At 36.9% G+C, this 17,001-nt stretch overlaps 1 protein-coding gene across 3 annotated transcripts; it reads right to left on the bottom strand.

The window, feature by feature from the left end:
- Positions 1-459: 459 nt before the first annotated feature.
- On the bottom strand, positions 460-13,236 carry LOC128232670 (alpha-1,6-mannosyl-glycoprotein 4-beta-N-acetylglucosaminyltransferase-like). 3 transcript variants are annotated; one of them, XM_052946366.1, is made up of 7 exons: positions 13,125-13,236; positions 12,783-12,858; positions 6,488-6,653; positions 4,108-4,160; positions 3,705-3,867; positions 2,379-2,631; positions 460-2,166 (listed from the first exon to the last, which is right to left on the bottom strand). In XM_052946366.1, the coding sequence occupies exons 3-7, from the start codon at positions 6,606-6,608 to the stop codon at positions 1,239-1,241; spliced, it is 1,518 nt and encodes a 505-aa protein (XP_052802326.1). In that variant the 5' UTR covers positions 6,609-6,653; positions 12,783-12,858; positions 13,125-13,236; the 3' UTR covers positions 460-1,238. The 3 variants fall into 3 exon arrangements, with proteins under 3 accessions (XP_052802326.1, XP_052802325.1, XP_052802323.1); XM_052946365.1 differs by lacking the exons at positions 12,783-12,858; positions 13,125-13,236 and adding exons at positions 7,068-7,166; positions 8,616-8,975; XM_052946363.1 differs by lacking the exons at positions 12,783-12,858; positions 13,125-13,236 and adding an exon at positions 8,616-8,975.
- Positions 13,237-17,001: the final 3,765 nt, after the last annotated feature.

Raw genomic sequence — 17,001 nt, 5'->3', positions numbered from 1 at the left:
AGCTCATGTTAAACTAGCTTCTCAGGCACAAAAGGCGATTTTTGCTTTGAAAAACTATCAAAAACCGTTTGGTTATTTTCCATGTGAAGATCTTTTCAAGATTTTTGATACAATGATTAAGCCTATACTTTGTTATGGCTCCCAAGTATGGGGATATGAGAATAGCCAAACCATTGAAATGATTAAAAATAAATTTTGTAGACAATTTTTATATGTAAGAAAAACTACAAATACTTGCATGGTTTTAGGAGACTGTGGAAGATTACCATTATGTATAACATATTTTACAAATTGTATAAGGTATTGGTGTAAATTATTATCTATGCCATCTGGAAGGTATCCAAGGCAATGTTACATAATGTTAAGGTCCCTAGATGATGCGGGAAGGATCTGTTGGGCAACCAAAGTAAAAAGTCTTCTTTTTACTTATGGCTTTGGATATGCTTGGATATCACAAGATATTGGTGATTGTAATTTATTTGTTAAAATGTTTATAGACAGGATAATTGACTGTTTTACTCAAACTTGGCATGATCATGTGAGTAATGCCAGCCGATGTTACCACTACAGCCACTTTAAGAGCTTACTTAACATCGAACGATATTTGTTGATAGAGATGCCACTAAAACATAAAATTACATATGCTAAATTTAGATGTTCTAATCATGATTTGAATATTGAACTTGGAAGGCAATTAAGCATTGCTTTGCATGATCGATTATGCAATTTCTGTCTACTGAACTATAATATATCTGAAATTGATTGTGAATATCATGCCTTTTTTCGTTGTAAAAAATATACATATATAAGGAACCAACATTTGTTAAATTGGTATGAATCTGGTGATGATCTGAATAGTTTTTATGCCCTACTATCCACAAATGACTTTAACACAATAAGAAAATTAGCAGTGTACATATTTCATCTTATGAATTGTATCAAAAAATAAGAATAGTTACACTTTTTGTTCACTTTTTCAGCTCATGTATAAATGTACTATGACACAACTTAAAGCATTACGTATGATGTTTACTATTTTGAAATGTATTTTGGGCCGGAGGCCTTTATTTACAAAATAAACTCTTGACTTGACTTGACTATCACTTTGGACATTTTCAATGCTTTAACAGAATTTGGTAAAATGTTTAAATAGTGCAACTGAAACCAGTGCTTATTGTGTGTGTGTGTGTTTTTAAAATATGAAACTAACGCTTGCTTACTACTAGTGAACAAATGCTTCAGGAATCAATGACTATTTCCCATATAATCAGCCATGTATCCATATCCTTTGTGATACGAATTTCAATACACTGTACAGGCACTACAGTTTCAAAGTTAACACTGAACTGTCCATCTTCAAAGGGGCCAGCCTTTGTATAATCTTCACAATTCTTGTCAAGTGAACCCTGGCTAAGCCAGACCTCTCCTTCCGTAAGAAAGTCGTTCTTGTTTACAGGATGGCCAGTCTTGATAACGATACTGTTGACATGTTGCAGCGTTCTAAAGGTTATCCTATAGACCGAATTATTGGACGGAGTCTCGGCCCAGTAAAACCCCATGGCACTTGAGATGTATGGTATATGGGGCAAATAGCGTCCAAACGTTTTTAAAGAAGAACGTATTTCAGCATTTGGATTTTTCAATGTTGATTGTTTATAATTAACAAGCAAGTATTGTTCTATTGCATTCCCTGACTTTCTCCTATCCTTAAACAACCTGTCAGTGAGTTTTTGAGTTTTGCCTGCAAGAGAGGAGGTAATACCTATATGTTGAAAAAGTGATTTAGCTCTTTTGATTTCTTTCTGTTGTTGCATGATACCACGCAAGTCCTTAATCAATAGATCACAAGGCTTTTCTACTTTGAATAGTAAAAAGAACTTCTTCATTGAACATAACTCTCTTGATCGATACAATTTTCCTATGAAACCTAGGCCACTGAATGACAGTTCGAACCACTCCTTGTTGAATAAAGGTTTGTTGACGTCCACTATCATGGCTTTAATGTCGTCTAGGAAGCCTGTTGCAGCGATGACGTCATCCTCCAAGTGTATATAATATTGGGATATGTTCTCACAGTATCCGAACAGATGCCCGTAGTCCACATTTTGTTTTGTACGCCAGTGTACCCTCTCAAGACTGTCGTTGTATGTGCGCTTCTTTATATTACTGTAAACGTTAAATGCAACACGATTAAATGCTCAATGTCATATTCAAAGTGTTAGCAATAGTATCAAAAACAATTACTTTGGGTTTGAGATGTCGTGTTGTAGCAATATACGTGAAATGCATTGTTCTTGTCATTGTCTATAATCATTTTGAAAAGTTAGTACAGACCTTTACTAAATATAAGATACTCTCTGATCGTAAACTTCACTTACTCCATGTCATGGTAAATGATTGGCTCCGGCTGAATAATTTGAAGAAGCCCCGACTCCAAACTTTCGTTGTAAAATGTGTGGACCTGAGTGAATATGTCGTTAACGAATTCCTTGTCGAAGGAGGCCAAGTAGACAACAATCACCACTTCATCCCTTTCAGCACCTGTCAACTTCTCATGAAGTGATGATAACGTCACTGGCAGGTAAAACTCACCATCTCTTGGAACGCTGCTTATCCCGACGGTCAAAAATCCTACAGAAATAGTAGGGAACAATAATTTATTCGATTAAAACCATAACGCTTTCACAACTTAATGCATACATGCAAGTACATACAGGCCAAGGGTAAAAATGAGCAATTAATAAGCATGAAGTAATACATAGGAAAAAAAAAAAAAAAAAAAATTTAATGAGTATATATTTCTATTTCACATGTTCTTTACTTGATTATTTCCATTTTCATATTAACCATGCCAAATAATTAAGCCCATACGAGATACATTTAGAACTTAGCAATACAATCGATTTAAAACACTCGTATAACTTGACTTTGGATGATTCTTTAGTTACTGAATTTGTTTATATCATCCCCTTTTTACAACTGTCGTTCACAATTCAATTCTTAAAAGGCAATTAAAGCAAGTCAATATCCGTTTATCTATGTTCTCCAGTACGTTTAAACTAGCATGTTAAACAACTTGTATATAACGTAAAATAATACGTCAGACTAGTTTATACATTCAGAACTTCACAAATGTCTACCAATTATATAACAAAATAAAACGAAATGAATGGTCAATCATAAATTGTAAATTATTATATGCTATGATAGAAGCTACATACCGATACCAGTGACTAGAGAGAAACTACATACCGATACCAGTGACTGTAAAGAAACTACATACCGATACCAGTGACTGTAGAGAAACTACATACCGATACCAGCGACTGTAGAGAAACTACATACCGATACCAGTGACTGTAGAGAAACTACATACCGATACCAGTAACTGTAGAGAACCTATATACCGATACCAGTGACTGTAGAGAAACTACATACCGATACCAGTGACTGTAGAGAAACTACATACCGATACCAGTGACTGTAGAGAAACTACATACCGATACCAGTGACTGTAGAGAAACTACATACCGATACCAGTAACTATAGAGAACCTACATACCGATACCAGTGACTGTAGAGAAACTACATACCGATACCAGTGACTGTAGAGAAACTACATACCGATACCAGTGACTGTAGAGAAACTACATACCGATACCAGTGACTGTAGTCTTTTATCTATCTAATAAACCGTTGATTACCTTTACGTTGTCTGTGGTGACCCATTAGTAGCTGTATTTGTCCACTGCACGTCCTGTTCGATAACGGTCCGTAATCTCTCTGTGCTGATGTTTCTTCGCTCCCTTGTTTCAACCCCATGGATATTGACCATTCTGTCTCTGCTGATGGGCGGCTAGTCACCGTCTGCAACAAAACAGCTTTGGCTAGCAACTTTCTACGATAAACCTCTTGTATCCTTCATTTGAGCAAAGAAACATTTTAATTATAAAGAAAGGGCTTTCTAATTCTTTAAATTGTCTTATTCTAGTAATTTTATAATATAAACTCACAAAATGAATGATAGGAATTTCACACAGGCAAAACTTTTATACAAAGTATTGCAGTGTCTCCAAATACAGGCAATAAAATGCTTAAATATTTTACCGTTCTTTTCGTCGAATATGAAATGTGAAAACCATTTTGAGCCGTTCTTCTTTCTGAAAATCAAGCAAACAAATTGTTTGGTACGAGATTATAACATCGAGAAAAGGGTCGCCGTACATTAAGCTGGATTTGAAAAGACACGATTCCTTCGACGAGTTATTCTCACATGATATCATTAGTAAGCATGTTCACGTATCTGTTCGTGTGTAGAAACAAACATCTGCATGCACACATAGAAGAACTATAAGAACGGGAAATTTTGAAAGTGTACAAATGCTCGACACAATTTAAACAAAAACACAAATGTCTCCTTGCTTTACGAACTTTATCAATTTGAACCCTTTAATTCGTAAATAGATTTATTTCTGTTGCATTTAGTTCAAGTTGGCTATACACAATACATATAATATGGAGGGAAATGCAGTATGCTTTTGTACGGTTCCAGTTTGTTTCCCTCTTTCAAATATCAAAACTTCTGTTAAAATTTATTTTTAATTCCCTATGAACAAAAATAGTTCACTTGAACTAGGGTTCTTTTATTTCGGCAAATAATACAGATGTATCTGATTTGTATCGCAGCACGATATTCATGGCATCCTGTAATGTTCCGGTATTCCGAATTACCCCCTTCCAATATTAGAATGATACACGCTTTCCGAAAACAGATGGTTGAGACAGATTTATGGAAATTCTTCTATAGAGTTATACCAGATATTGTCCGATAAAAGGAAAGCAGGCGCCAGAATGATCCAATCCACTCCTATTAGTAATGCGATAATAAGTATCTTCCATGGCCGAGAGTGTTAGTTAGGTTCATCCAACCCGAGCTTAGGGTGTTTAGGTGAAACAAGGTTTACCAAGTTTCCGCAGAACATCATGCGCGAGGGCTAGGATAAACCTATCTTACACAAGCGGCTATGGTAGATGCCTTTTCTCCCAACTCAGTTAAAACAAATAAAGTTCAAATGTATTTTTCGCTGGAACTCTTGTGTGTGTAGTGAAAATAATTTGCGTATAGATATGTGATTATTCGTGGTTGTCATGGATATGCGCGCCGTGATTCAGATTATGTAAGCATTCAAATCGTTATTTAAATAGTTCTGCGGTGAGTGCAGCATAATTTCTTGAACGCAGCATGAAACCTTTTTATGGTGCCATTTGAAGCAAGAAATAGGTAATTTGGATTTCGAATATAATCAAATGGTTTGAAACATTGGCATACTATTTCCGTATTAACAAAGGTTCTACATTTGGATGGAAAATGATTTTCACCAGAAGTAAAAAAAAACAACTAAACATGGATCGGAATGTATATATTCATTATTAAAGTTTGTCACTAAATAAAATCCTGCACGAAGTATGCATTGTTTGTTTATTGTGGAAAACATTTACAGTAGGCATAAGCCCATGAGTACAGCGTACAAAATACAATGGTTAATACATTCATATAATGGCATTGAGTATTATGTAAATGTAGTAAGATACAGCAAAAGGAGAGCAACTCAGTAAATAATACAATAAATAATAACAACAATAAAAAGCAATACAATAAATAATTAATTCAGGCAAAACTCAATATTTAAGTTTTAGGAAGGCACCAAAATATATAAAAATATATATACTTACATATGCTCATATATTACTAATTGTAAAACAGTTAATTTCTTGGAGCATATGCTTTATGACAAAATGTTGTTATTTTTCTTCAAAACAACAGGACCCTCTGATTGCAATAAATCTTTGAACTTTATAACATTAACGTTGGTACGGTAATATATATGTATTAGTGTTTGTCTTAGTTTTATGAAACATTCACATTCGAAAATAAAGTGAAATTCATCTTCTAAAGAGTTACAAAATAAACAGAGTCTTTCATTAACTGGAATAGGTGTAGAGTTGTTCCATCGACGTGTTTCTATACAAAGTCTATGCGACTAAACACGTAATTTAGTTAATGAGATTTTATACATTTTAATGTTAACAATATCTAACTGTGGTTGAAATTTAAATTCAGCAAACAATCTATAGATTAATGCTCTACTAGAACTTTGTATATCTGCATTCCATTCTTGCTTATATTGGTCAATTATTCTTTATTTAACATTATATAAAAACAAATTAACATTTTCTACGGTCTGGAATAACCAAACATCGTAAAGTCCTAATCGTCGTATACATGTCAGTTAAAAAAGAAAAGCATTACAACAGCTTGACTGTAGACTTTTATAAAATTTCAAAAGTATTTGATAAATAGGTTTTGACCAAAAAATGCACATTTAAAATTCAGCATACGAACTTAAATGATATAATGAATGTATATCGATATTAACAGCATGGAATAAGTCATATGCACACAAAAAGGTGAAAGCGAGGGTATTACCTGAAATGTTGATAAAATGTTGGACGGACAAAAAGAAGGCAGTCATCAAAAACAGCATACACTTGAGACGGGCCGACCGTCCCACGGGAATCCATGGAATCCAGCGCGTCCGTATGCGCATTTGCGTTCTAGCTCATTAACGCAAGTGCATGTGTTATTATACAATCTGTAAAAAAGTATTGAGTCATTCAACGTATAGAATAACTAAAGGAATAACCCATATTTTGTTTAAGATTACCTTTATATCAGGCTGTATTTTATCCTCCAGTGATTGGCAAATGACTTATGGATACTTTTAAATCATAAATACTATGTAAATGGGTGTGGCAGCTCTCCAAAATGTCCCCAAGTTAAAACTACGATACTGACTGCTTGCACCCTTTAATAAATGTTGATATAAATAAAATATAAAAATATTGTCTTTGAAGTCGACGATTTTGAAAAGTCTTAGTAACGCAATTCAACATAAGGCTTTATCGTGACTGGTTGATTGACACTATAACGTGATGCTACCAATTTATTCAGTGAAGCTTAAAATATCCATCAGCTGTACAGTTTTCTAATTTATTTTTGACACTACCGGCGTTGGTGCGAGTCCCTTTCAAGCTGCCCTCTCACAGATTTGACATTAACTCTTTTCCTTTCATGTCCTGGACTGAGCCATGTTTTGCGTAAATGCCTGGAAACCAGTGATAAAAGATTGCTTGCAAAAGACCAGATCGCAGATTTTCATATTTAGCTTCGAGAATTGATGTTTTATGGCTTAAACTGTTATTTTAGGAAAAAAATGGAATTTTCGTCAATTTTCTAAACAATTGAGATCTGTTCTATGTGAGAAATCTTACATGATTAAATTTAAGGCATTGTACCAAAATCAGCTGATTCTTAGACTAAAACTAAAAAATAATGTCAAAACTGTCAATCTGTGGGATTGCAGCTTTAAGTTCCTTATACAGAACGTTTTATGTATTAATGACAACTTCGTGCGTGTATATGGGCCATACGGAACAAAGACATGTATCAAATTACATTATTATTTGCTTCAATACTAAGGCCAATTCATTACTCATGAAATGTATAGTATCGCGTCTACTTAGGCCTCAGCAATAAGCATATCACGATCATGGCCCGTGACACATGCTACAGCATGTTACATGAAAATACATGTACAATTTATTGATATTAGACCATGCGCTTTGTGTCCCCAACAAAGTATAAGACCATTCATTTTTGGTTTAATCGATTAGGAAATCGACCCAATCATTTCTTATTTAGAAAATAGAAATACCATTTATAGCAAATGTTTACTAATAAATGTTACTTTGCTCTTTTTGCATATATGTTTTAGTACTTACTTTTTGCATGAACGAATCATATCTTAAAAACAAACAAAAATGTAACGTGAAAAAAGAAGGTATTTAAAGCAGTAATGATTCATCTTAAAATACGTTGCTTTTTTCTGGAAGTGTTTCCTTATTTAAGGATTCGTTTTTACTAATGCTGTGGACGAATAGAAAACTTGTTGTCCGAAACCCATATTGAACGTTTTGAATAAGTAAGATTGCTGTCTTACTTTAAGGCAATCTATAAATATGTGTTTATTTGAGTGTGCTGGTCTGTGTAAACTCTTAATATGCACGTTTAAAAAATGCAGCAGTTGAAAAAGTCACGAAATGTACTATTCTCAAATATATAATTTCACGAAAGCAAGTGATCCGAAGATTTTTAATGACAACACTTTTGTTAATTAAATACATCCACCCTGGCATGGTGGGGCCACTTATATTTAGCATATTTATTTAAAAAAACAACAACACATATTCACATCAATACACTTTGCTCTGATACTGATTTTTACACGATAATAATCAAAACAAAGATTCGACTTTATTTATATCAAGCACTTAATAAAAGAAGTAAAAACCGTAACCTATAAATAACAAACATGCTTGTTTTTATATACATATGTTGAAAACGACAAGCATCTATTATCTATTGTCAATAGGTAGGCAATGTGAAGGACAAAACAGACACCTTCTATATAAATTGACAAATGATAAGATATAGTAAAGATTCAAGAATAAAATTATAATTGTACCCCTTATTAATAGGTCAGAAATGTTCTTACCTTAAATTCGTCCTTATAAAACTCCCAATAACACGGGAAATAAAATGTATTATATAACGCTAACTTCATTTCAAAACTAAAGCAAACTATACAGGTAACTCGACACCATTGTGAATGGCATGCAATAGAGATAAAATTCATATATAAACAGAAGGCAACTAGGTGTTTATTCTTCGACACACTCGTCTCAGCATGTACAGAATACAATGTGGTTTAAGTCCAAAAATGAATGCTGTAACTAAAACAGTATCCAATAAGCGTAAATAATTTAAATGATTTAAGCAGACCAGATAATTGAAATTATTTATCAATAAATGTAAACAGGTCTAGTCAAACCTGCTTGATGCAAACCTGCAGTTAACCGACCGTGAAACCGAAACGATGGGCGGGTGTATTTTTTTACTGAACCAAGCCAAGGTGGGTGTTTGTGTTGACTGAACCAAGCCAGTGTGGGAATATTTATTGACTGAACCAAGCCAGTGTGGGTACATTTATTGAGTGAACCAAGCCAGGGTGGATGAATTTGTTGACTGAACCAAGCAAGTGTCGGTGTATTTGTTGACTGAATCAAGTCTGTGTGGGTGTATGTGTTGACTGAACCAAGCCAGTGTGGGTACATTAATTGACTGAACAAAGCCATGCTGGGTGTAATTGTTGAATGAAACAAGCCAGTGTGGGTGTATTTGTTGACTAAATCACGCCAGTGTGGGTGTATTTTTTGACTGAACAAAGCCATGATGGGTGTAATTGTTGAATGAAACAAGCCAGTGTGGGTGTATTTGTTGACTAAATCACGCCAGTGTGGGTGTATTTGTTGACTGAACCAAGCCAGGGTGGGTGTATTTGTTACCTGAACCAAGCCAAGGTGGGTGTAGTTGTTACCTGAACCAAGCCAGGATGGGTGTATTTGTTACCTGAACCAAGCCAGGGTGGGTGTAGTTGTTACCTGAACCAAGCCAAGGTGGGTGTATTTGTTACCTGAACCAAGCCAGGGTGGGTGTAGTTGTTACCTGAACCAAGCCAAGGTGGGTGTATTTGTTACCTGAACCAAGCCAGGGTGGGTGTATTTGTTACCTGAACCAAGCCAGTGTGGGTGTATTTGTTACCTGAACCAAGCCAGGGTGGTTGTAGTTGTTACCTGAACCAAGCCAGGGTGGGTGTAGTTGTTACCTGAACCAAGCCAGGGTGGGTGTATTTGTTACCTGAACCAAGCCAAGGTGGGTGTAGTTGTTACCTGAACCAAGCCAAGGTGGGTGTATTTGTTACCTGAACCAAGCCAGGGTGGGTGTATTTGTTACCTGAACCAAGCCAGTGTGGGTGTATTTGTTACCTGAACCAAGCCAGGGTGGTTGTAGTTGTTACCTGAACCAAGCCAGGGTGGGTGTAGTTGTTACCTGAATCACGCCAGTGTGGGTGTATTTGTTACCTGAATCACGCCAGTGTGGGTGTATTTGTTACCTGAACCAAGCCAGGGTGGGTGTAGTTGTTACCTGAACCAAGCCAGGGTGGGTGTAGTTGTTACCTGAATCACGCCAGTGTGGGTGTATTTGTTACCTGAACCAAGCCAGGGTGGGTGTATTTGTTACCTGAACCAAGCCAGGGTGGGTGTATTTGTTACCTGAATCACGCCAGTGTGGGTGTATTTGTTACCTGAACCAAGCCAGGGTGGTTGTAGTTGTTACCTGAACCAAGCCAGTGTGGGTGTATTTGTTACCTGAACCAAGCCAGGGTGGGTGTATTTGTTACCTGAACCAAGCCAAGGTGGGTGTAGTTGTTACCTGAACCAAGCCAGGGTGGGTGTATTTGTTACCTGAACCAAGCCAGGGTGGGTGTATTTGTTACCTGAACCAAGCCAGGGTGGTTGTAGTTGTTACCTGAACCAAGCCAGGGTGGGTGTATTTGTTACCTGAACCAAGCCAGGGTGGGTGTATTTGTTACCTGAACCAAGCCAGGGTGGGTGTAGTTGTTACCTGAACCAAGCCAGGGTGGGTGTATTTGTTACCTGAACCAAGCCAGGGTGGGTGTATTTGTTACCTGAATCACGCCAGTGTGGGTGTATTTGTTACCTGAACCAAGCCAGGGTGGGTGTAGTTGTTACCTGAACCAAGCCAGTGTGGGTGTATTTGTTACCTGAACCAAGCCAGGGTGGGTGTATTTGTTACCTGAACCAAGCCAGGGTGGGTGTAGTTGTTACCTGAACCAAGCCAGGGTGGGTGTATTTGTTACCTGAACCAAGCCAGGGTGGGTGTATTTGTTACCTGAATCACGCCAGTGTGGGTGTATTTGTTACCTGAACCAAGCCAGGGTGGTTGTAGTTGTTACCTGAACCAAGCCAGTGTGGGTGTATTTGTTACCTGAACCAAGCCAGGGTGGGTGTATTTGTTACCTGAACCAAGCCAAGGTGGGTGTAGTTGTTACCTGAACCAAGCCAGTGTGGGTGTATTTGTTACCTGAACCACGCCAGTGTGGGTGTAGTTGTTACCTGAACCAAGCCAGGGTGGGTGTATTTGTTACCTGAACCAAGCCAGGGTGGGTGTATTTGTTACCTGAACCAAGCCAGGGTGGTTGTAGTTGTTACCTGAACCAAGCCAGGGTGGGTGTATTTGTTACCTGAACCAAGCCAGGGTGGGTGTATTTGTTACCTGAACCAAGCCAGGGTGGGTGTATTTGTTACCTGAACCAAGCCAGTGTGGGTGTATTTGTTACCTGAACCAAGCCAGGGTGGGTGTATTTGTTACCTGAATCACGCCAGTGTGGTTGTAGTTGTTACCTGAACCAAGCCAGGGTGGGTGTATTTGTTACCTGAACCAAGCCAGGGTGGGTGTATTTGTTACCTGAACCAAGCCAGGGTGGGTGTAGTTGTTACCTGAACCAAGCCAGGGTGGGTGTATTTGTTACCTGAACCAAGCCAGGGTGGGTGTATTTGTTACCTGAATCACGCCAGTGTGGGTGTATTTGTTACCTGAACCAAGCCAGGGTGGGTGTAGTTGTTACCTGAACCAAGCCAGTGTGGGTGTATTTGTTACCTGAACCAAGCCAGGGTGGGTGTATTTGTTACCTGAACCAAGCCAGGGTGGATGTAGTTGTTACCTGAACCAAGCCAGGGTGGGTGTATTTGTTACCTGAACCAAGCCAGGGTGGGTGTATTTGTTACCTGAATCACGCCAGTGTGGGTGTATTTGTTACCTGAACCAAGCCAGGGTGGTTGTAGTTGTTACCTGAACCAAGCCAGTGTGGGTGTATTTGTTACCTGAACCAAGCCAGGGTGGGTGTATTTGTTACCTGAACCAAGCCAAGGTGGGTGTAGTTGTTACCTGAACCAAGCCAGTGTGGGTGTATTTGTTACCTGAACCACGCCAGTGTGGGTGTAGTTGTTACCTGAACCAAGCCAGGGTGGGTGTATTTGTTACCTGAACCAAGCCAGGGTGGGTGTATTTGTTACCTGAACCAAGCCAGGGTGGTTGTAGTTGTTACCTGAACCAAGCCAGGGTGGGTGTATTTGTTACCTGAACCAAGCCAGGGTGGGTGTATTTGTTACCTGAACCAAGCCAGGGTGGGTGTATTTGTTACCTGAACCAAGCCAGGGTGGGTGTATTTGTTACCTGAACCAAGCCAGGGTGGGTGTATTTGTTACCTGAACCAAGCCAGGGTGGGTGTATTTGTTACCTGAACCAAGCCAGGGTGGGTGTATTTGTTACCTGAACCAAGCCAGGGTGGGTGTAGTTGTTACCTGAATCACGCCAGGGTGGGTGTAGTTGTTACCTGAACCAAGCCAGGGTGGGTGTAGTTGTTACCTGAATCACGCCAGGGTGGGTGTATTTGTTACCTGAACCAAGCCAGGGTGGGTGTATTTGTTACCTGAACCAAGCCACGGTGGGTGTATTTGCTGACTGAACCAAGCCATGGTGGGTGTATATATTGACAGAACCCAGCCAGGGTGGGTATATCAGTTGACTGAAGCAAGTCAAAGTGGGGACTTAAAAACACAGTTTCCAGTCACGCAATTTTCTATTTTCACTTCGTAAATAAACAATCGTTCAGCTTATATATTCAATAATTTTTGTTAATGCCTCTAGAAACATAGGTTAAAAAACTGATAGATGCATACACGTGTGGCCTCCGTGGAGACTTATTTATATTGCGAGAAAAGTGATAAAACTTACTTACCAGTTGGACATATCCTCCCAAAACACCAAAATCTCTTCGAACATCGCCATTTATTCCGCATCACACATTTCCCGCACTTAAAATTCGGAAAACACGTTAGACCCACTGGTTTAAACATATTTGTTATTGAACGGAGTAATGCGATCAAGCGTTCTTTCCTGTCTTGCAAAATAGTATTACAATTTAGCAACTTTAGCAGTAGTATTCCGCCTAAAGCTTTCAATAGAAAACAAAACTCGCAATAATTCAAATAAGGACAGACATTTACAGCCTAAACCTTATTACTTCTTTGTTCTGAAAACATGAACACAACTATTCATTGATCTACCGACAAATACTTACTCTTTTTAAAGAGAAAAACCATTTTTTATGTCTAACCCTTCTTGAAATATTTAAAGCTATAAACTAATGTTTAAAAAGGAGGATCGAAAAGATCTAAAAAGAGCCAGCTGCCTGGCTTTTGGCTTTAGTCGATAGCGGAACTGTGCTTATTGTATGAGAATGCTTAGACAGTAGCAAAACGGAGTTAATTGATTGTGTTTCAAGTTCAGTCCATGTTAACCTGACAATATGAGAAAATACACACTAATAATAAAAGTCTATGAGCGAGAACATTCCATATGCAAGTATGAAAAGCAATTATAAATAATTAATGCTTTACACGAACATGCAGGATAATTAAAGGATATATTTACATTTTTATTGCTCTTCGCGTATACGGTATACATTTTGCCAATGTTAATACGTATTTGATATTTTTTGATAAACCGGCATAAAATGTCTTATTTGAACACAATTTGTAAGTTACAAAACAGTGGCGTATCCAGGAATTCATAACTGGGAGGCGCGACCATCAGATGATACCGGCGATGAACACAAAAAGTCACGTGACCACAAATAGAAATGCAAGTAGAATTTTGGCTCGATTGATTACTCCTTATTATAAGATGCCTACGTGCGTTTGCCATTTTAGGTAGACTACGTACGTTTCATGAAAATGCCAACGTGCGTTTGCCAAATTGCTTTGCCAAATTTGAAATACTTCAGAAAATGCATTTTTGTACAATTTGCATCGCACAGAATATTCATAAAACAAATAAAAACCATTATTGAGCAATTAAAAGGAATACATTTGAAAACAATATGGCTTTATGTCTAAAGCTATGACATTTTAACACTAACTACGTGCGTTTGCATTCCTGGACACTATTTGTATCGAAGTGTTCTTGGAAACTATGCAAATATGAAAATGCCAACGTGCGTTAGCCAAATTTGAAATACTTCAGAAAATGCATTTTTGTACAATTTGCATCGCACAGAATATTCATAAAACAAATAAAAACCATTCTTGAGCAATTAAAAGGAATACATTTGAAAACAATATGGCTTTATGTCTAAAGCTATGACATTAATTTTAACACTAACTAGGTGCGTTTGCATTCCTGGACACTATTTGTATCGAAGTGTTCTTGGAAACTATGCAAATATGAATGGTGACCAATACACCGATTGAAAGACAAAACAATGCATTCTTTTTTGCGCTATGTCACTTTAACGAACTCTCGCGTATAACAAAAATATCGATAAGAATCTTTCCTGGATTGACGATCAATCGAGCTAAAATACTACTTGCGTTTGTATTTGTGGTCACGTGACGTTTTTGTTCATCCCCGTTGGATGATATAGATTGAGATCACAAGGCGAACCTTAATTATTAAATTATATTTCAATAAAATTAACAAAATTATCAAAGTTCAAATGATGCCCTGAGGCGTTACTAGGGCCTAAATAAATTGTAGGCCCGATGATTCTATGTCTGTTTTGGGAGTTTTATATGCACATTACACACTCAATTATACTTGCAATGATTACAATAAAACTAAGTAATACACTCTGTACGTAGTTTGAATAAACACCAAACTTGCCAGGGTTAAAATAAAACAAAATTTTGTTTCAAGTGTTTGGGTAGCTGTTAGTTTTATTGAACTGTTTGGTTATTTAAATTTCATCATTTTCAAAAAAGTTGTAGGCCCAGGCCTACAAAGCATGTATGTAGCTACGCCACTGATGCCAGACGAATAATTAGTTGGGTAACTTGACTGATAATTGTACAGCTTGAGGATATTACTTACTGGTTAAGTCTTTTGAAAGAATAATGATTGTATTGTCCAAATGGTTTGAGCGATATAATACACGAAATCGATAATCGAGCAAAATCTATTCATCCAATCTTATTTTGAATATCAACGACTAATGAATTACATAAAGCGGGTAGAAAGGGTATTTCCAACTGTGTTTGCGTCCCTGAGAGCGGGTTAACTTACGGTCTCATTCATTCATGTAGTTCTTAACCAACTGTCACAGACAAAAGATGATCAATGGTGAATAGTAATATTATCCATGTCATAATTACAATGCGAGTAAATTGTTGAAAGTTGGTATGTCTGTCAATGATTATCGCTCTTGCTTTAACAAAATAAGAAGTTTATAAAAAATAGCCCCAGTCGAAAATTCTATTCTGCGCATTTTGAATAACATGTTTTGAGTGTTATAGTATTTCCCAACCGCGGAAATTACTAATTATACGAATTTCTCCTACAAACGTCCTTGATCAAACTGTTTTATAGATACTAGATAGCCTCTTCAACATATATACTAAATGTAAGTTAAATAGCTAGCCAATAGTTGCAAACATTTAACGCCAAGTAGCATTCCTAATAATATTTAGGAAAATAAGATCCAGAAAATTGGTGTTGGAATGTTGAAAATATATTTATTTGGTTACTTTATATATATTTGGGATTTTACAGCATCATAACAATCTCAGTTAGAACACGAGTCACAAGCTTTCATTTTCAATTTTCAAGTTAACCTAGCCAGCAGTATGTTGAAGTTAGGTGAACCAATCTTTGTTCTTTGCCTTTCCAAACTTTACAAAAGCATTTTGGTAGGAAGTGCTGAAATGCTTTATACTTTTCAATGAATTGAATGTGCATAAGCTATTATTAATTTAAATCAAATGTATATTTGTGAAATTGTCTTTATAGTAAATCAATTAGATTGGTATAATTTTCTGTTTAAATCTACATTTGCATATGAATTATACATCAATCTAAATTATGAGCGTAAATTTAACAACTTAGAGCAGTAATTGTATTCGCTATTAACAGCACCTAGCCGTTTGTTTTCGAAATAGTGTTCAGTAAGGCTAAGGTAGTTCGCGAAGAGTTTCGTTTCCGCAAGTAGTATGCATAACAAGCATAATGTTCAATGAATGATAAACATGGCAACTTTTGTATTCATTCCAAAAGCGTTAACTTTTTATATTTCTTGAAGCGCAAAACATACTCGATAGCACCACCATTACTCGACAGCGCCACCACTAGGGCAACAGCGCCACCACTTTTATAAATATGTGCATGTTTCCATTTTTATCAGTTTACCATTTGCTTATCAGTTTTGTTGTGTTTCGCCCTTGGTATTATACATAACAGTTATATTTGCATGCGTGAGAATGTTCTTACGGGCGGTGTAAGCACCGAAATGTACTTGCTATGCAATCAGATCTCAAAATATGCACAAGTCCTATTCGGGAGAAAAGCTCCTGGCACCACAGTTTGCACAATATTGAAACGAAAGAGTAACCAGCCTACAGAAGAAGTGTTCTTACACGGTACCACATTCTCCGATTTTTGAATTATGTCCGTTAAATGAAATTATCAAATAAACTATAAATCATACTCAGGTTTGTTCATGTAAACATAGGGCACAGCTCCACCAGGTCTTTTTTCTTTGCACCACCGTAAAGTGGTGGAGCTGGCGTTTAGAGGCCGTCTACTTAGATCTAAGAAAATGCAATTATTTTAACATCTCTTTACTTTAAATCATCTGTCTTTAATTATATTTATGTTAATTCATTCAAAAAGTGTATCACTCCGATTACGAGCTGTGCGTATAATTTATGTAGTTTTAAAACATATCAGCTTACATCAGGCTAATCTCCTTTGCTATTCTTTTGATTGATAGTTCAGATGTTTCATAATTACTGTGAGATTGCTAAAAGAGAGTCAAGACATAACAAAGCCATATTCATGTTATCTTATCATGGCGTCAGGTGCTTTCCGTACTACATCAGACGCACACAAAAACACACAGAAATAACCTACACGGAAAATAAATGCTTTTTTAACATTTCTCGTTATGACGCGAAATTCGTGTG

The sequence above is a fragment of the Mya arenaria genome, chromosome 4 (assembly GCF_026914265.1).
Source record: "Mya arenaria isolate MELC-2E11 chromosome 4, ASM2691426v1".
NCBI lineage: Eukaryota > Metazoa > Mollusca > Bivalvia > Myida > Myidae > Mya > Mya arenaria.
Note: the sequence above shows the minus strand (reverse complement) of the source record. Positions and strands in the feature narration are given on the sequence as shown.